General features: G+C 41.1%; 1 protein-coding gene across 2 annotated transcripts; it reads left to right on the top strand.

Annotated features, from left to right (window-relative positions):
- Positions 1–12,294, top strand: LOC109872353 (LYR motif-containing protein 4A). 2 transcript variants are annotated; one of them, XM_020463556.2, is made up of 10 exons: positions 31–133; positions 861–981; positions 1,276–5,296; positions 5,534–5,678; positions 5,805–5,873; positions 7,767–7,862; positions 8,023–8,148; positions 8,408–8,606; positions 11,642–11,776; positions 11,893–12,294. In XM_020463556.2, the coding sequence occupies exons 3-10, from the start codon at positions 5,180–5,182 to the stop codon at positions 12,089–12,091; spliced, it is 1,086 nt and encodes a 361-aa protein (XP_020319145.1). In that variant the 5' UTR covers positions 31–133; positions 861–981; positions 1,276–5,179; the 3' UTR covers positions 12,092–12,294. The 2 variants fall into 2 exon arrangements, with proteins under 2 accessions (XP_020318665.1, XP_020319145.1); XM_020463076.2 differs by lacking the exons at positions 5,534–5,678; positions 5,805–5,873; positions 7,767–7,862; ... (2 more) ...; positions 11,642–11,776; positions 11,893–12,294 and having other exon boundaries at positions 1–133; positions 1,276–1,637.
- The last annotated feature ends 8,739 nt before the right edge of the window (positions 12,295–21,033 follow it).

Below are 21,033 nucleotides of genomic sequence, written 5' to 3'. Positions count from 1 at the left end.
GGCGAAGGAGTCAAGGAAACGCGATCATAGTGTTTACATGAACCAACATGGCGTCATGCAGCAGATCGCAGGTGATCTCCTTATACAGGATGCTTATAAAAGAGAGCAAAAAATTCCCCTCTTACAATTACAGGTAAGGGATTGAATGTAGCTACACTGGTTAGAATTATATATGTGTTCAATCTAATGTTGATATAACTAGCTTTACAGTAAGTTCAAAATGTATTTTACAACGTCGTTAGACAGTCGTTAACGTTTCCATTGCTAGAAGTTGTGGAAAGCACAACTTCTTAGTGTGAGTTTCTAGTACCATCTTTTTATATAATATATTTACTTTAAAAAATGTATTGTGCTGTAACGTTAGAGGTAGCTTAGCTAACTAGGTTTTTTTAATGAGCTGTAACGTTGCTAGCTAGCTCACGCTGGCGAAAGTAGTGAACGTATTCAAACAAAACACTTTGGGCTTTGCAAAGATCTGACACCAATGATATGATAGTTAACTAACTATCTAGTGGTTACCCTGACAGGATCTAGCTACGTGGACGAAGCAATTAGACTAACCTCCATAAACTGTTAGTGGTCGCAGTTTGTCCTATATTTTCCACTTGCCTAAGTCAAGACAGGAACAACAGCGTCCGCTAGCGCCCTCTCGAGGCTACAAATCAAATGTAGGTATGAGTCGCATGATTTTTTTTTTTTTATACTGAACAAAAACAAGCCTGCAAGGCGAGCATACAGTAGGCTTTTTTTAAATTACCGTCTGAAATGTTTGTTGAATGGCAATGCAAGTAACGCAACTTCTATAACATTTTTTCTCCACCAGATTTAAGATGTATTTACTTTTTGCTCCTGCCTTTCAGAACATATGCCCTGCGCAGGGTAAAGGATAGCTTCAGGGAGAATCTCCATGTTGATAACCCAAAAACTCTGGACATGCTGCTCAACCAGGCCAGAGAGAATCTTGCTGTCATCAAGAGACAGGTGAGTGACTCTTCAGTAGTGTTGATTTAGATGTGCATATTATGGATGTTAATTGTTAGTAGAATAGCCTATTCAAATATTCAGTAAGACTTTGTACATGAGTTAGACAATGCCTTGTGAATTGTGAAATAAGTACTAGCTTGTCAATATTCAGAAATATTTGTCTCAATTTTTGAGGGCAGACCTTATACAAATCCATCTACTCCAGTCCATACAACCTACTACAGGCTATAAAAAGTCAGAAAACATCTGTGCATTGTCATGTAAACACTTATTGATCTCTTTCCATTGCAGGTGTCCATTGGCCAGATGTACACTGCTCAGAGGACCATTGTGGAGGAAACTGGAGTGCACAGGGACCTCTGAGTTTGTAGTAGTGGTGTTGTGATTGTTGTTATCATAGGATGTCTTGGACCACATTTTGGACAGTTAAAGTCATGTTTTGCTATGGTAACAACACTGAGGAAAGGCTTTAGTCCCAGAAAGCACTTACACCAGACAACATTTCTCTCTGATGTATTGAAATGTATGATCTCTTTTTAAAACTCTTAACTCATGTTATCATTTATATGTATTTGTAACAGCTTGTAGTGATATGTAATACCCCTTTGTTGCAATGACTGCAGCATCTCAATTAAACAGTAATATGTGCAGTATGTGGTTTTAGAGTTTGGCTGGATGTTGTTATAATACTATTTAATAATTTCACATGATTTACTCTCAATGTTTAAATGTCACTACTTCTGGTGTCTAAGCCACAGATTATTATAAATTCATGCTCTGCTTGTTGAGTCAAGCCTTGACGATCACAGAAGACACCGTTTGTGTATGTACTATGGCAGATGTTTAACTTGTGCTGAAAAGCTTTTTCCAAACCGCTGTTCGTTGAAGCTCAGATTAGAGAAACTAATTCACGACTGAACATGTGATAAACATGAGCGCAATCTGGCCAAGTTGCCGTAAATTAAGCGGATATCAATGAATATAAAATGTATTATTAGCTTTGTCTCTAATGAAATACAGTAACTAAAGCTTAAAGGGGTAATCAACATTTCAAACACTGATGCGGCACATCGCTGCATTTTTTTTTTTTAGATGAAAAGCTGAGGGATGGGGCCGAAGAAATCAACTCTCAAATTCATAGACGGGGCAATGGAGGCAAGGACTGCCCATTCATAAGATGAAAGTTTGTAAACAGACACGGTATAGCTTCAAAATATGTGGTAAGATGGTTGAACTAAACTCATTGGGAATTTATAAATATTCTTCAAGAATCAATGGCAACAGTAAGTAGTTTTATTTATTTCACCTTTATTTAACCAGGTAGGCAAGTTAAAGAACAAGTTCTCATTTACAACTGCGACCTGGCCAAGATAAAGCAAAGCAGTTGGACACATACAACGACAGAGTTACACATGGAGTAAAACAAACATACTGTCAATAATACAGTATAAACAAGTCTATATACGATGTGAGCAAATGAGGTGAGATAAGGGAGGTAAAGGCAAAAAAAAGGCCATGGTGGCAAAGTAAATATAATATAGCAAGTAAAACACTGCAATGGTAGATTTGCAGTGGAAGAATGTGCAAAGTAGAAATAAAAATAATGGGGTGCAAAGGAGCTAAATAAATATAAAAAAACAAAAATACAGTAGGGAAAGTCACTTGCTGATTGCTCCTTTAATAATACATTTTAACGTGACAAATGATAAATATGGAACTGATAGACTCTGACAAGAACTGCCGTAAAGTGCTCTACTCTTAACACTGCTCAACCCTTGTAGTATTCGTCGGTCTGTTATTGTTTTGTTCTCACAGAAATGACCACAATCTAATACAAATAAATGGGAGAGTGCTCTGATGAGATATTCAGGTAAGGCACATAATGCATGTGAACCTCCTCTCCTACCAGATACATTTTCCCTGTCCGTCACAAGCAGTGGGGGCTGCTGAGGGGAGGACGGCACGAATGGAATGGCATTGTTACCTTTCCACTTATACCACTCCAGCCATTACCACACGCCCATCCTCCCCAATTAAGGTGCCACCAAACTCCTGTGATTTACAAGTACATCTTGTGTATCTGGAAATGTCTGCTATAAATGACTACTCGTGGCTTCATCAGCATGCAGTACTAATTTCCATTTCATACGTCATGATCTTTCAGCAGATATACCAGGCAGTGGAAATTCAAGCTTTATGTCATGTAGAACTCATGAGGGTTTTCCCTAAAGGTGCAATCTGTAAGATTTTCTACTGCTCGTTGGTCATTTCAACTATGCTGAGCAAAAATATAAATGGAACATTTAACAATTTCATTGATTCTTACAGTTCATATGAGGAAATCAGTCAATTGAAATAAATTCATCAGGCCATAATCTATGGATTTCACATGACTGGGAATACATATATGCATCTTTTGGTCACAGATACCTTAAAGAAATGGGACTCCCAGTATTCTTTTGCATTCAAATTGCCATTGATAAAATGCAATCGTGTTCGCAACGTTGACATCAGCAAACTGCAAACCCACACAACGCCATACACGTGGTCTGCGGCTTTGAAGACGGTTGGACGTGGTGCCAAATTCTCTATAATGATGTTGAATGCGGATTATGATAGAGAAATTAACATTAAATTATTTGGCAACAGCTCTGGTCGACATTACTGCAGTCAGCATGCCGATTACATGCTCCCTCAACTTGAGACATCTGTGTCATTGTGTTGTGTGACCAAACAGCACATTTTATAGTGGCCTTTTATTGTCCCCAGCACAAGGTGCACCTGTGTAATGATCATGCTGTTTAATCAGCTTCTTAATATGCCACACCTATCAGGTGTGTGAATTATCTTGGCAAATAAGAAATGCTCACTAATAGGGATGTAAACAAATTTGTGCACAACATTTGAGAGAAATAAGCCATTTGTGTGTATGGAACATCTCTGGGATCTTTTATTTCAGCTCATGAAACATGGGACCAACAACATGTGTTTAGATGTATTTCTCAATGTAATTGAAGCTCCTTCAAATTTTATGAATGTGGATACATTGATTTATATTTTTTTATGTGTATTTTTATCAGTGCAAGAGGCGTCACTACAGCCGCCCAGGTTCGATTTCAGGCTGTATCACATCTGGCCATGATTGGGAGTCTCATAAGGCAACGCACAATTGACCAAGCATCGTCCGGGTTTGGCCGGGGTAGGCCATCATTGTAAATAATAATATGTTATTAACTGACTTGCCTAGTTTAATGAATTATTATTATTTTTTAAAGAAGCTTTTAAACAAATGTGTAACTTCAACTGCACAGTCTCCACACCTAGAACACATGCACTCACTCACTCACTCACTCACACACACACACACACATCACAACTGCTGCTGCAAGACTCTTATTTATTATTGCTAAATACTGCACAATTTAAAAACTTGCCCCCCAATCCCCCCTTCCACAAAATGTGTAAATATTGGATGATAAATTGTGCCTTCCTGTATTATACTTATGCTTAAATGTGTATTCTATTCTACTGAGCCATTTACTTTACGTTCGTATTCTTATCTTTTATTATTTGTTATTGTTGTTGCATTGTCGAGAAGGAACCTGTAAGTAAGCATTTGGTTGGACATCCATGTGTATTTTGTACGTACGACTAATAACACTTGAAACTGATGTTTCAAAATAAATGTCATGAAATGTAATTCCTTGACCACTACTGATCTTACGTATGGGACATCTCATCTAATGCACATTTCTGTTGGCAGGCCAGGGCCACGTTTGGTTGCCTAACATTCTCGAACGTTGCAGAAATGCTGTCAATAGAGATTATGTGATTCCTTATACTACATGTAAGAGAGGTATGTTTGTTCTACATAGCATATTTCTATCTGAACGATCCAAAACGTCGCGTCCTTCTGAACGAGGAAAATGCATATTTGATGGTTTGGACAAAGACTACAGGTTTCTAAACTGTGGTTTAGAGTTTTGCTATGGTCGCGATTGGCTACTTTAAACACGCGATTGGCTACTTTAAACACGTGACAAGCAAGCACGCTGGCTCTCTAGCCGGAAGTAGTTTACACGTTCAGAGAGGAACATACTCTATTTCACATGTTTGATTCGCAAGTGTGTGTATAGCTAAATGTCTTTGGTTTAAATGTGTTTAGATTTGTTGTTGTTGATACAAGTCTAATAAAATGTACCCGGAGCTAGACAAGTGTCCAAGAAGTTTACTTGTTTGCGAGAAATCGAACTTTGAGCATGAAAAGTCTAGACACGACACTCACGTGTCAAAACATTATTTTAACCACAAGGTAAGCACTTTTATGGTTCTGTGGTAGCTAACGTTAGATGGTTTAGATTATCTGCACGGAACCTGCTGCTACTTCGTATGCTTTGCCACTTGTTTCACCTACGTGTTAAATCTAAACAACACTGTTTGCTAACTAGCCAGTCTGTGGATTAAGCAAATTACCAATGTAATAATTTGTGACACTATAGATGCATGTGATGTGAACTAAAAACATTAGGTAATTAATTCATCCTCTCAGGTGTCGGTTGTAATACCGGGATGTGGTGCCCTTTCTTCCCGGCTGGCCAGTGTCATAAACAATTTCAGCAAGTATTTTCTGGTGAAAAATTTACCAGTCTATGAATTTTTGGATAAAGACTTCTTGAAGAATGTTGTGTGGAATGGTAAGTGCATAGAAGGATAACACTATTGCATACTCTTATTAAATTGGGTAAATGAAACGACTACCTTTCAGTAAAAAAAAGTGTTATTTTCATGCTAGTTTAAAGTATGCCTATTTGTTTTCCCAGGTGCTCTGTATGCTCTTTCCTACAAGACAAGCATTGACCAGGATAACACCATTGCACTTCTCCCTAGCGGTGAGTTCCCTTACCACTATCACCACTATTATCATCTTATTACAGGACATGACTCACACTGTAGTCCTACCGCTGTAGTCTTAATAAAAGACCACTGTCAATTTTAGGCTTGTGTGTAGAGTAGTAGCCATGGTCTAAAACAGGCTAGTAAGTACACTACTGGTCAAATGTTTTAGAACACCTACTCATTCAATTTTTTTTAAATATATTTTTTTACTGTTTTCTACATTGTAGAATAATAGTTAAGACATAAAAACGATTAAATAATACATGTAGTAACCAAAAAAGTGTTAAACATATCAAAATATATTTTATATTTGAGATTCTTCAAAGTAGCCACCCTTTGCCTTGATGTCAGCTTTGCACACTCTTGGCATTCTCTCAACCAGCTTCATGAGGAAGGCTTTTCCAGCGGTCTTGAAGGAGTTCCCGTATATGCTGAGCACTTGTTGGCTGCTTTTCCTTCACTCTGCAGTCCAACTCATCCCAAACCATCTCAATTTGGTTGAGGTTGGGGGATTGTGGAGGCCAGGTCATCTGATGCAGCACTCATCACTCTCCTTCTTTGTAAAATAGCCCTTACACAGCCTGGAGGTGTGTTGGGTCTTTATCCTGTTGAAAAACAAATGATAGTCCCATTAAGCGCAAACCAGATGAGATGGCATATCGCAGCAAAATGCTGTGGTAGCCATGCTGGTTAAGCGTGTCTTGAATTCTAAATAAATCAGACAGTGTCACCAGAAAAGCACCATAACACCACCTCCTCCATGCTTCACAGTGGGAACCACACATGCAGAGATAATCCGTTCACCCACATCGCGTGTCAGTTGGAACCAAAAATCTCAAATTTGGACTCCAGACCAAAGGACAAATTTCCACCGGTCTAATGTCCATTGCTCATGTTTCTTGGCCCAAGCAAGTCTCTTCTTATTGGTGTCCTTTAGTAGTGGTTTCTTTGCAGAAATTTGACCACGAAGGCCTGATTCACACGGTCTCCTCTGAGCAGTTGATGTTGAGATGCGTCTGTTACTTGAACTCTGTGAAGCATTTATTTGGGCTGCAATTTCTTAACTTTTAAGAAGACACACCTGTTAATTGAAATGCATTCCAGGTGACTACCTCATGAAGCTGGTTGAGAGAATGCCAATAGTGTGCAAAGCTGTCATCAAGGCAAAGGGTGGCTACTTTGAAGAATCTCAAATATAAAATAAATGTAGATTTGTTTAACACATTTTTGGTTACTACATGATTCCATGTGTTATTTAATAGTTATGTCTTCACTATTATTCTAATGTAGAAAATAGTAAAAATGAAGAAAAACCCCTGAATAAGTAGGTGTTATAAAACCTTTCACCGGTAGTGTATAATATTGGGACTAGAAGACATCACAAAATTGCAGTCATGTTGTCCTGGGCAATAGGACCAATGGAATTTGCCAGGCATGTATTCACTAGGAAGCAAATGGGCCGAAACGGGGCGGGACTAACCTACATTTGTCCAATAGAAACACTCATTTTTTTGTTGCAAATATTTTGCTTCAGTGTGCACTAATGAATACACCCCAGAGCTCCCCTGCCAGGCTGCCACATGGGTCAGTGGAGAGAATTTATTTTATTTAACCTTTAACTAGGCAAGTCAGTTAAGAACAAATTCTTATTTACAATGACGGCCTACACTGGCCAACCCCGGACGACGCTGGGCCAATTGTTCGCCGCCCCTATGGGACTCTCAACCACGGTCGGTTGTGATACAGCTTCTATTAAACTAACTCCACTACCATCAAAACTGGTTGTAATTTGACTTTCAATACTAGCACAATGTACTACAAGAAAGGAGGCCCGATGTTACATTGACTGGTCATGTAAATAAACCTCTGCTCTGTCTGAATCCAAGGTCAGCTGATCCTCTCTGTGGATAAGGACACGTATGAACAGCTGGGTCTGGAGGGAAAGCCGTCACAGTACAATCACAGACAGCCCATGAGATATGGTGAGAAAGGATAATGTATCTTTTCATATTATGTTTTGACATTTCATTGATATTTCTTTGCGCCACACCTCACCTGGTTTCTTACTCGCAATTTGTTGTTGTGATGTTCGAAATGAAATCTAACCTGGTTGAATTTAATAACAATGAGGATGTTCTGCAGTCGTGACCATTAACCTGACGGACAAATCCATGGCGCCGGAAGGGAAGCGCTACCAGCGAGTTCTCTCCAGCCTTAAAGAAAGGGTGCCTCTGAAAAGCGACTTCCTGCTAGGACGGCACAATTCAGGTAGGAGAACCTTTTGTGTTTGTTTGCACTGTTGAGTCTGAGGCATGTAATGTCTAGTCTGTCCAAGTCCTGGGTTGTTTTCACTAGACTAAATGGAAGAAAACAGAGGAAACAGAGAGGGGACCACCTGAATTTGTCCAATAAGAAACTCGTTTTTTGTTGGCTACAGTATGCTCTTATGAATACGACCCTGAGCTTCCGTAAGCTGGCCAATGTTTTCTTTCAAAGCATTTCTAAAATTGCATCTGTCGACTTCAAGGGGCGGATAGGGATAGAGCGCTGCAGAGTCTCCTGTCCCGTTACCAGTGGAAAGAGCACAGACCAGTGGTCAGTAGCCACACCCTGAAGGATATGCCATGTCCATCCCTGAACGCTTTGGACCTGCGCGGGGACCAGCGGTCTTGTGACCCCCACAGCTTCCTGGAGTGGCTTGGAGCAGTGAGCGCTGGTGTCAGTTGGTACGTACACAACCATATAGTTCTAATGGATATAAATACAGTGCTTTCAGGAAGTATTCTCACATCCTCCTGAATTTAAAATGGGTTAAATAATATGTGGCATGCACTCACTGTGTGCAATAAGTGTTTAACATGATTTTTGAATGACTACCTTAAATCGCTGTACCCCACACATACAATTATCTGTAAGGTCCCTCAAACGGACACTCAATTTCAAACACAGATTCAACCACAAAGACCAGGGAGGTTTTCCAATGCCTCTCAAATATGGGCACCTATTGGTAGATGGGTAAAAAAAAAAGCTAACATTGAATATCCCTTTGAGCATGGTGAAGTTATTAATTACACTATGGATGGTGTATCAATACACCCAGTGACTACAAAGATCCAAGCGTCCTTCCTAACTCATTTGCCAGAGAGGAAGAAAACCGCTCAGGGATTTCACCATGAGACCAATGGTGACTTTAAAACAGTTTGATTTTAATGGCTGTGATAGGAGGAAACTGAGGATGGATCAACAACATTGTAGTTACTCCACAATACTAACCTAATTGACAGAATGAAAATAAAGAACAGAAATATTCCAAAACATGCATCCTGTTTGCAAAAGGGCACTAAAGTAATACTGCAAAAAATGTGGCAAAGTAACTTTTTGTCCTGAATACAAAGTGTCATGTTTGGGGCAAATACAACACATTACTGAGAACCACTCTCCATATTTTCAAGCATAGTGGTGGCTGCATCATGTTATGGGTATGCTTGTAATTGTTAAGGACTGAGGAGTTTTTCAGGATAATTTTTAAAAATTAAATGGAGCTAAGCACAGGCAAAATCCTAGAGAAAAACCTGGTTCAGTCTGCTTTCCCCACACACTGGGATATGAATTCACCTTTCAGCAGGACAATAACCTAAAACACAAGACCAATCTACACTGCAGTTGCTTTCCAAGAAGACCATGAATATTCCCGAGTTAGTTTTGACTTAAATCTACTTGAAAATCTATAGCAAGACCTGAAAATGGTTTTCGAGCAATGATCAACCAATTTGAATTATTTTTTAAAGAATAATGGGCAAATATTGCACAATCCATGTGTGGAAAGCTCTTAGAGACTTACCCAGAAAGACTCAAATCAATCGCTGTCAAAGGTGCTTCTACAAAGTATTGACTCAGGGGTGGGAATATTTATGTAAATTAGATTTTTCTTGTAGAAGAAAAAGAGAAGGAAGGGAAGCGCTGCTAAGGTACACAATAGTTGATTTTGGTAGATAGGTGGGGGTAAATTGGTCATCAAAAAGAAAAAGAGGACCAAGGCACTATTCATATAATACATTAAAATGCCCTTATCTTAGTGAGGAGCTTCGTGGGCACAATGGTGTTGAACGCTGTGCTTTAGTCAATAAATAGCATTCTCACATAGGTGTTTCTTTTGTCCAGGTGGGACAGGGCAGTGTGGAGTGCGATTGCATCATCTGTGGATCTGTTGGGGCGGTATGTGAATTGGAGTGGGTCTAGGGTATTTGGGAGGATGCTGTTGATGTGAGCAATGACCAGCCTTTCAAAGCACTTCATGGCTACCGACGTGAGTGCTACGGGGTGGTAATCTTTTAGGCAGGTTACCTTCGCTTTCTTGGGCACGGGGACTATGGTGATCAGCTTGAAACATGTAGGTATTACAGACTCAGTCAGGGAGAGGTTGAAAATGTCAGTGAAGTCACTTGCCTGCTTTGAGTACACGTCCTGGTAATCCATCTGGCGCTGCGGCTTTGTGAATGTTGACCTGTTTAAAGGTTTTACATCAGCTACGTAGAGCGTTATCACACTGTCATCCAGAACAGCTGGTGCTCTCATGCATACTTCAGTGTTGCTTGTCTCGACGTGAGCTTGTCTGGTAGGCTCGCGTCACTGGGCAGCTCGTGTCTGGGTTTCCCTTTGTAGTCCGTAATAGTTTTCAAGCCCTGCCACCTCCGACAAATGTCAGAGCCAGTGTAGTAGGATTCAGTCTTAATCCTGTATTGACGCTTTGCTTGTTTGATGGTTCGTCGGAGGGCATTGCGGGATTTCTTATAGGCTTCCGGATTAGTGTCCTGCTCCTTGAAAGCGGTAGTTCTAGCCTTTAGCTCGATGCGGATGTTGCCTGTAATCCATGGCTTCTGGTTGGCATATGTATGTACGGTCACTGTGGGGACTACGTCGTTGATACACTTATTGATGAAGCCAGTGACTGATGTTCTCCTCAATGCCATTGGATGAATCCTGGAACATATTCCAGTCAGCTAGCAAAACAGTCCTGTAGCGTAGCATCCGCACCATCTGACCGTATTGAGCAAGTCACTGGTACTTCCTGCTTTAGTTTTTGCTTGTAAGCAGGAATCAGGAGGATAGATTAATGGTCAGATATGCCAAAATGGAGGGCGGGGGAGAGCTTTGTATGCATCTCTGTGTGTGGAGTAAAGGTGGTCTCAACTTTTTTTTTCTCCTCTGGTTGCACATGTGACATGCTGGTAAAAAATGTGGTAAAACTGATTTAAGTTTGCCTGCATTAAAGTCCCCGGCCACTAGGAGCGCCGCTTCTGGGTGAGCATTTTCTTGTTTGCTTATCGCCTTAGAGTTGGTTGAGTGCGCTCTTAGTGCCAGCATCGGTCTGTAGTGGTAAATAGACAGCTACAAATAATATAGATGAGAACTCTCTTGGTAGATAGTGTGGTCTACAGCTTATCATAAGGTACTGTACCTCAGGCGAGCAATAACTCTAGACTTAAAAAAAAATATTAGACATGGCGCATCAGCTGTTGTGTGTATATGGGTGAGATTTAAAAAAAAAAAAAAAAATTATCAGGCTGTAACACAACAAAATGTGGAACAAGTCAAGGGGTATGAATACTTTCTGAAGGCACCGTATGTGGCACTGGGCACTTGTGTAAGAGAGAGGGAAATCTGTCATGGTATTATTAACTTCTCCCTTGTGGCTAATCTCTCTCTCATAACACAAACACACTCATGCAGAAAGCTAGTGAATATGTTGTTCGTTGTTTAGTGACAATACAGCAGCCAGCTTCCTCTCAACATACGTCTGTCCAGAGCCCCAAACACTGGTGAGCCAAGCCCTGCATTGTACAGTGTCCGGCCTGCTGCTGCCCGAAGACATCTACTCTCTGCTGCAGGAACTGCAGTAAGTTCACCTTCTGCAACACATGACTGTATCGGTTCACTCATGAAATAAGTTATATAAAAAAATCTAATCTTAAATATATACTCATTTACTATGTGGTCTTCTCTTAAACCCAGGCGGTACTTTGACGAACCCAAAATCACATCCTGGCTGTCACTGACTGTACACGGCTTCATGGACAGTCCCGTTTCCTGGGGAGATGCAGAACACGGGTTTCACAAGGGTGGCGAAAACTTCTACAACCTCGTCCTCTTCAAGAACCAGGACTACTGGTTGCACATGGGCACTGGCTCCCATGATAGATGTCCCCCATGATGACCACAAAACAAAATTATTATTTTATTTTTTTCCCAGCTTGTTTTTTTAGGAAAATATGGTATTATGTGTACAAAACTGTTCACACAATTTACTGCTTATCAATTCTGATGTTTCTAAAGAAATCTACTAATTTGCTCAATCTTAATTTTTTGTCTTTGCCATCTTCAATAAAATAATTGAGTCCAACTGAAGTGCTCATAGTAAGTTGTTCTTGGTTGTTTTTATACATTTCAGGAAACATGAAATTCATTTCATCCAGTCATTTCAAGTAAAGGTGCTACACAGGATACATTTTTGTTTTTTAAATCTGGATTTAAAAAACAAAAATGTACATTGTGATTTCAAAACATTTCCATAATGAACATAAATATAAACGCAACATGTAAAATGTTGGTCTCATGTTTCATGAGCTGAAATAAAAGATCCCAGAAATATAACATACGCACAAAAAGCTTATTTCTCAAACATGTTTTGTTTACATCCTTGCCAGTGAGCATTTCTCCTTTGCCAAGATAATCTATCCACTTGACAGGTGTGGCATATCAAGAAGCTGATTAACAGCATGATCATTGCACAGGTGCACCGTGTGCTGGGGACAATAAAAGACCACTCAAGAATGTGTCATTTGGTCTCACAACACAATGCCACAGATGTCTCAAATCAAATCAAATGTATTTATATAGCCCTTCGTACATCAGCTGATATCTCAAAGTGCTGTACAGAAACCCAGCCTAAAACCCCAAACAGCAAGCAATGCAGGTGTAGAAGCACGGTGGCTAGGAAAAACTCCCTAGAAAGGCCAAAACCTAGAGAGGAACCAGGCTATGTGGGGTGGCCAGTCCTCTTTTGGCTGTGCCGGGTGGAGATTATAACAGAACATGGCCAAGATGTTCAAATGTTCATAAATGACCAGCATGGTCGAATAATAAGGTAGAACAGTTGAAACTGGAGCAGCAGCACGGTCAGGTGGAAGTTGAAACTGGAGCAGCAGCACGGCCAGGTGGACTGGGGACAGCAAGGAGTCATGTCAGGTAGTCCTGGGGCATGGTCCTAGGGCTCAGGTCCTCCGAGAGAAAGAAAGAGAGGAGAGAATTAGAGAACGCACACTTAGATTCACTTAGGACACCGAATAGGACAGGAGAAGTACTCCAGATATAACAAACTGACCCTAGCCCCCCAACACATAAACTACTGCAGCATAAATACTGGAGGCTGAGACAGGAGGGGTCAGGAGACACTGTGGCCCCATCCGAGGACACCCCCGGACAGGGCCAAACAGGAAGGATATAACCCCACCCACTTTGCCAAAGCACAGCCCCCACACCACTAGAGAGATATCTTCAACCACCAACTTACCATCCTGAGACAAGGCTGAGTATAGCCCACAAAGATCTCCGCCATGGCACAACCCAAGGGGGGGCGCCAATCCAGACAGGATGACCACATCAGTGAATCAACCCACTCAGGTGACGCACCCCTTCCAGGGACGACATGAGAGAGCCCCAGTAGGCCAGTGACTCAGCCCCTGTAATAGGGTTAGAGGCAGAGAATCCCAGTGGAAAGAGGGGAACCGGCCAGGCAGAGACAGCAAGGGCGGTTCGTTGCTCCAGAGCCTTTCCGTTCACCTTCCCACTCCTGTGCCAGACTACACTCAATCATATGACCAACTGAAGAGATGAGTCTTCAGTAAAGACTTAAAGGTTGAGACCGAGTTTGCGTCTCTGACATGGGTAGGCAGACCGTTCCATAAAAATTGAGCTCTATAGGAGAAAGCCCTGCCTCCAGCTGTTTGCTTAGAAATTCTAGGGACAATTAGGAGGCCTGCATCTTGTGACCGTAGCGTATGTGTAGGTATGTACGGCAGGACCAAATCAGAGGGATAGGTAGGAGCAAGCCCATGTAATGCTTTGTAGGTTAGCAGTAAAACCTTGAAATCAGCCCTTGCTTTGACAGGAAGCCAGTGTAGAGAGGCTAGCACTGGAGTAATATGATCACATTTTTTGGTTCCAGTCAGGATTCTAGCAGCCGTATTTAGCACTAACTAAGTTTATTTAGTGCTTTATCCGGGTAGCCAGAAAGTAGAGCATTGCAGTAGTCTAACCTAGAAGTGGCAAAAGCATGGATGAATTTTTCTGCATCATTTTTGGACAGAAAGTTTCTGATTTTTGCAATGTTACGTAGATGGAAAAAAGCTGTCCTTGAAATGGTCTTGATATGTTCTTCAAAAGAGAGATCAGGGTCCAGAGTAACGCCGAGGTCCTTCACAGTTTTATTTGAGACGACTGTACAACCATTAAGATTAATTGTCAGATTCAACAGAAGATCTCTTTGTTTCTTGGGACCTAGAACAAGCATCTCTGTTTTGTCTGAGTTTAAAAGTAGAAAGTTTGCAGCCATCCACTTCCTTATGTCTGAAACACATGCTTCTAGCAAGGGCAATTTTGGGGCTTCACCATGTTTCATTGAAATGTACAGCTGTGTGTCATCCGCATAGCAGTGAAAGTTAACATTATGTTTTCGAATAACATCCCCAAGAGGTAAAATATATAGTGAAAACAATAGTGATCCTAAAACGGAACCTTGAGGAACACCGAAATTTACAGTTGATTTGTCAGAGGACAAACCATTCACAGAGACAAACTGATATCTTTCCGACAGATAAGATCTAAACCAGGCCAGAACTTGTGCGGGATGCACGGGGGATATGGTCACTAGTGTAGCCAGGAGGTGAGGCCTCATTTAACACAGTAAATTCATCAGGCTTAAGCCATGTTTCAGTCAGGCCAATCACATCAAGATTATGATCAGTGATTAGTTCATTGACTATAATTGCCTTTGAAGTAAGGGATCTAACATTAAGTAGACCTATTTTGAGATGTGAGGTATCATAATCTCTTTCAATAATGACAGGAATGGAGGTGGTCTTTATCCTAGTGAGATTGCTAAGGCGAACACCGCCATGTTTAGTTTTGCCCAACCTAGGTCGAGGCACAGACACAGCCTCAATGGTGATAGCTGATCTGACTACACTGACTGTGCTAGTGGCAGACTCCACTATGCTGGCAGGCTGGCTAACTGCCTGCTGCCTGGCCTGCACCCTATTTCATTGTGGAGCTAGGGGAGTTAGAGCCCTGTCTATGTTGGTAGATAAGATGAGAGCACCCCTCCAGCTAGGATGGAGTCCGTCACTCCTCAGCAGGTCAGGCTTGGTCCTGTTTGTGGGTGAGTCCCAGAAAGAGGGCCAATTATCTACAAATTCTATCTTTTGGGAGGGGCAGAAAACAGTTTTCAACCAGCGATTGAGTTGTGAGACTCTGCTGTAGAGCTCATCACTCCCCCTAACTGGGAGGGGGCCAGAGACAATTACTCGATGCCGACACATCTTTCTGATTTACACGCTGAAGCTATGTTGCGCTTGGTGATCTCTGACTGTTTCATCCTAACATCGTTGGTGCCGACGTGGATAACAATATCTCTATACTCTCTACACTCGCCAGTTTTAGCTTTAGCCAGCACCATCTTCAGATTAGCCTTAACGTCGGTAGCCCTGCCCCCTGGTAAACAGTGTATGATCGCTGGATGATTCGTTTTAAGTCTAATAGTGCGGGTAATGGAGTCGCCAATGACTAGAGTTTTCAATTTGTGGTGGGAAGCTTCGGCGTCTCAGACCCCGTAACGGGAGGAGTAGAGACCAGAGAAGACTCTGCCTCTGACTCGCTGCTGAATGGGGAAAACCGGTTGAAAGTTTCTGTCGGCTGAATGAGCGACACCGGTTGAGCAAGTTGTCCGGCTGCGGGGACTGTGCCAGGGGATTTATACTACTATCTGTACTTACTGGTGGCACAGACGCTGTTTCATCCTTTCCTACACTGAAATTCCCCTTGCCTAACGATTGCGTCTGAAGCTGGGCTTGTAGCACAGCTATCCTCGCCGGAAGGAGAGTACAGCGACTGCAATTAGAAGGCATCATGTTAATGTTACTACTTAGCTTCGGCTGTTGGAGGTCCTGACGAATCGTGTCCAGATAAAGCGTCCGGAGTGAAAAAGTTGAGGGGGAAAAAAAAATATATATATATATATACGGTAATTAAAAAGTAAAAACCGTGAAGTTGTCAGGTAGCAAAATAGGTTGGCAACAAAACACACACCAACTCGAAAACAAGTCTGCAAGTTGTGACCGGAAATGATGTCATTTCGAGGGAGCTTGCAATTGGCATGCTGACTGCAGGAATGTCCACCAGAACTGTTGCCAGAGAACTGAATGTTAATTTCTCTACCATAAGCCGCCGCCATTGTTTTAGAGAATTTGGCAGTACGTCCAACCAACCTCACAACCGAGGACCACGTGTATGATGTCATGCTGTGTTAGCCGTTTGCTGATGTCAACATTGTGAACAGAGTGCCCCAGTCGCGGTTATGGTATTGGCAGGCTTAAGCTACGGACAACAAACACAATTGCATTTTAATGCACAGAAATACCGTGACGAGATCGTGAGGCCCATTTCTTAAGGTATCTGTGACCAACAGATGCATATCTGTATTCCCAGTTATGTGAAATCCATAGATTAGGGCCTAAAGAATTTATTTCAATTGACTGATTTACTCATGAACTGTAACTCAGTAAAATATTACAAATTATTGCATTTATTTTTGTTCAGCATACAGTACCATTCAAAAGTTTGGAGACTTACTCATTCAAGGGTTTTTCTTTATTTGTACTATTTTCTACATTGTAGAATAATAGTGAAGACATCAAAACTATGAAATAACACACATGGAATCATGTAGTAACCAAAAAAAGTGTTAAAAAATCTAAATCTATTTGAGATGCTTCAAAGTAGCCACCCTTTTCCTTGATGACAGCTTTGCACACTCTTGGCATTCTCTCAACCAGATTCATGAGGTAGTCACCTGGAATGCATTTCAATTAACAGGTGTGCCTTGTTAAAAGTACATTTCTGGATTTTTTCTTAATGTGTTTAAGCCAATCAGTTGTTGTGACAAGGTAGGGGGGTATACAGAAGATAGCCCTATTTGGTAAAAGTCCAAATAATGTCAAGAACAGCCCAAATAAGCAAAGAGAAATTAGTCCATTACTTTAAAAAGACATGAAGGTCAGTCAATAAGGAAAATTTAAAGAACGTTCACACTTTCAAAACAGTCATCATGAATCAAGTCGACTATCTACTGGCAAGTCCTTGTCATATGAAGAGAAATAATAGATCAGTATTTGGTGCTCATCGGCCATTGGACATAAACATTACACAAGTTGGAAATCACAAATTCAACTGAATGGTTTGGAAGGAATCAGTGGCTAACTGCAAGCGTTGCACTAGCCTGCTCTTCAGTGGAGTGGATGTGTGGTCCCAAGTCTGGATTTAAGGGTCTCTTTTCCAAGATTAAAAGGATAAACATTCAACATTGGCCATGGTGTCAATCCAGCATGGCTTCTGCAATGGTCAAAACTGGAATATCTGATTTCAGTAATATCAACCGGGAACTCTGGAGGAAAAAAAAACAAGCTCCGACTGAGAAAATACGTTTTGAACGGTCATCCAACTCGGGAACTCTCTCGAGCTACGACCTGAAGATCACATCGTCAAGATTCTACCTTGTTTTTCCCGAGTTACCAGTTGTCTTGAAAGCACCATAAATCCAGAAAATGCCGACTTTGAGGACAACATTTGCCCACGAAGGACCGCCACGCCACCTGTTCAAGTGAGCACAGCACAAGGTGAGTCCAACAATGTCTTGTATGCTGCTGTATAGATGATGAAATATGCCAGGGAGATATGTATACTGTAGCTAAGAAAGTAACACTAAGTATGTTGTGTAGTAAGCTGTTAGTGGCCCATGTGCCTCACCCTAATAATTTGCTCCCGTTTCCCCTCCTAATTTCACCTACAGTTCTGACTTGGTGGTGCACACCTATAGCCTGTTTAAGAGAAATGTAATAATCGAATATTGTAAGAGCTTTCATTGTCTGCTTATACCCCCCCTTTAATTTATCCTACGGTTCTGACTTGGTGTACAGGGAGAATACTGTAAGAACGGCCCATGTTCTGAATTGTCGCTGTACAATTCAAAATTGCTGAACAAAGTTATATTGACTATGATCGTCCTAGCTCGCTCATAATGTCTTAAAATTATGGATTGCCTCGTATCCGCTCGTTGTCCCCTTATGCCATAGTTTGTACATCTAAAATGACATTATAAAAACACATTTTAAGCAAGTCAGCTGTTATTCAGTAAATGAGGCTGAATGAACTGTTTCGCTGCCAGACAAGCCTCTGCTGATTAGTCAGGTGTTGGGACAGCTTTATGTAGGCCCCAACAGTGTGTGGGCACCGTTTGTCACTTTTATAGTGCAATTCGTGTATTATTTAGTGTTGTGTAGTGGGTTTTCTGGCATGAATCAAAATATTATTTATATATTTTTTGCCCCACCAAGATTTACATGCTAATATCCCCACTGCTTATGTAAATATTCAGACCCTTTGCTATGAGACTCGAAATTGAGCTCAGGTGCATCCTGTTTCCATTGATCATCCTTGATGTTTCTACAACTTGGAGTCCACCTGTGGTAAATTCAATTGATTGGACATGATTTGGAAAGGACCCACAGTTCACAGTGCATATCAGAGCAAAAACCAAGTCATACGGTCAAAGGAATTGTCCTTAGAGCTCCGAGCCAGGATTGTGTCGAGGCACAAATCTGTGGAAGCACCTTCCAGAAGGACAACCATCTCTGCAGTGCACCAAATCAGGCCTTTATGGTAGAGTGGCCAGATGGAAACCACTCCTCAGTAAAAGGCATGACAGCCCACTTGAAGTTTGCCAAAAGGCACTTAAAGGACTCTCAAGAGTCAAGACCATGAGAAACAAGATTCTCTGGTCTGATGAAACCTGGCACCATCCCTACGAGGAAGCATGGTGGTGGCAGCATCATGCTGTGGGGATGTTTTTCAGTGGCAGGGAGACTAGTCAGGATAGAGGGAAAGATGAACAGAGAAAAATATAGAGATCCTTAATGAAAACCTGCTCCAGAGCACTCAGGACCTCAGACTGGGGCGAAGGTTCACCTTCCAACAGGACAACGACCCAAAGCACACAGCCAAGACAATGCAAAGAATGGCTTCGGTACAAGTCTCTGAATGTCCTTGAGTGGCGAAATAAACATCTCTGGAGAGACCTAAAAATAGCTGTGCAGCAACGCTCCCCATCCAACCTGACAGAGCTTGAGAGGATCTGCAGAGAAGAATGGGAGAACCTCCCCAAATAGAGGTGTGCCAAGAAGACTCTAATCGCTGCTAAAGGTGCTTCTACAATGTACTGAGTAAAGGGTCTGAATACTTATGTAAATGTAATAGTTTATTTTTTAAATAAATGTGCAAACATAAAAAATTTAAAACTTTACCTTTTCATTATGGGGTATTGTGTGTAAATTGATGAGGGGGGGGGATGATTTAATAGATTTTAGAATAAGGTTGTAACCTAACAAAATGTGGAAAAAGTCAAGGGGTCTGAAAACTTTTTGAATGCACTGTATAACCTAACCAACACTTACTTTAACAGGTTCAGACCATTTATTTTCACAGCGAGTATAGATTGCATTAATCTATATAAAAAACACACGTTCAGATTGTACAGCATGTATATTTATATAAGTTCAACTACAAAATAGGTCACATGTATGCAAAAAATGCTGTACCAGGATTTGAGTCAAGGCAGTTCACACAGTTCTTCAGAAGGGTGAGGATTATGAGAGTTCGTACTTTAAAATTATATCGCTGCTGTACAAAAATGCAGTCAATTTCAACAACGCTTCTTGGAATCTTTCAACAGAATGAGTGAATTCTGTGTACACCTAGACAAGCCTCATCACCATGCTCTGTTAACACACTACAAATTATATTTTTTTAATACAGTAAATTTCTTCAATGAGAAAAACGTGTTGAGGACATTACATTAACTAAAGCTGTGGTCCAAGTGTTGAAGACGCCTGCTAATATTTCTAAATCAGCATTCAGTGAAACATGAAGTACGTAATTTTTATTTATTTATTTAACTAGGCAAGTCAGTTAAGAACAAATTCTTATTTACAATGACAGCCTAACCCGGACGACGCTGGGCCAATTCTGCGCCGCCCTATGGGACTCCCAATCATGGCCGGTTGTGATACAGCCTGGAATCAAACCAGGGTCTGTAGTGACGCCTCCAGCACTGAGATGCAGTGCCTTAGACCCGCTGTGCTACTCTGGAGCACTCGAGGTATGACATGCTTCTCAGGCACAATTTGGGAAAACTAAGCAAAAGGACATGTTTTTACAAAGAGCATCGCCTTATTGATACGCAATTCCTCTTCACCTTTGCTTACAGAAAATCTCAACTGAAATACTGACTTCTATCCCTTCTAGAAGAAAAAAAAATATGCTAATAAAACAAGCCGACTGGTGCAGTTGCGGCGTTAACAATTTTATACATCTATGCGCGAAGGCCAAAACTGAAAGTGATAACTAAAAATCATACTATGTCCACGAGTAGACTGCCCCGAGAAGATACTTCACTTTTCAATAAAATAAAATCAACTGTGAAACAAACCATGAGCAATGACTCAAAAACAGACACTACTTTTGTCCAAACCATCTCCACTTTAAATATTTAAATATTCATAGACAATATAAATAATGACATTTTCCATAATTCTTTATCGAAATAGGTTGAAGGTAACTGCAGTTGTCCAGATATCGGGATATTGCGATGACCTCTGTTACCCCGAGCTCTGCTACTTTTATAAATCCAGTGAAACAAGGAATATGGCCAAATGATTGGCGAGGCCACAAAACATTGACCAAGTCAGAATTCATATATAAAAAGACAAATACAAACAAACTGTAGGCGAATAACATTTTTGTTTTACAAACTCAAAAAGCTGTACA

Source organism: Oncorhynchus kisutch, linkage group LG27, assembly GCF_002021735.2.
Source record: "Oncorhynchus kisutch isolate 150728-3 linkage group LG27, Okis_V2, whole genome shotgun sequence".
NCBI classification, from domain to species: Eukaryota; Metazoa; Chordata; class Actinopteri; order Salmoniformes; family Salmonidae; genus Oncorhynchus; species Oncorhynchus kisutch.
The sequence above is the reverse complement of the archived record's forward strand: the minus strand, read 5'-3'. Positions and strand labels throughout refer to the sequence as shown.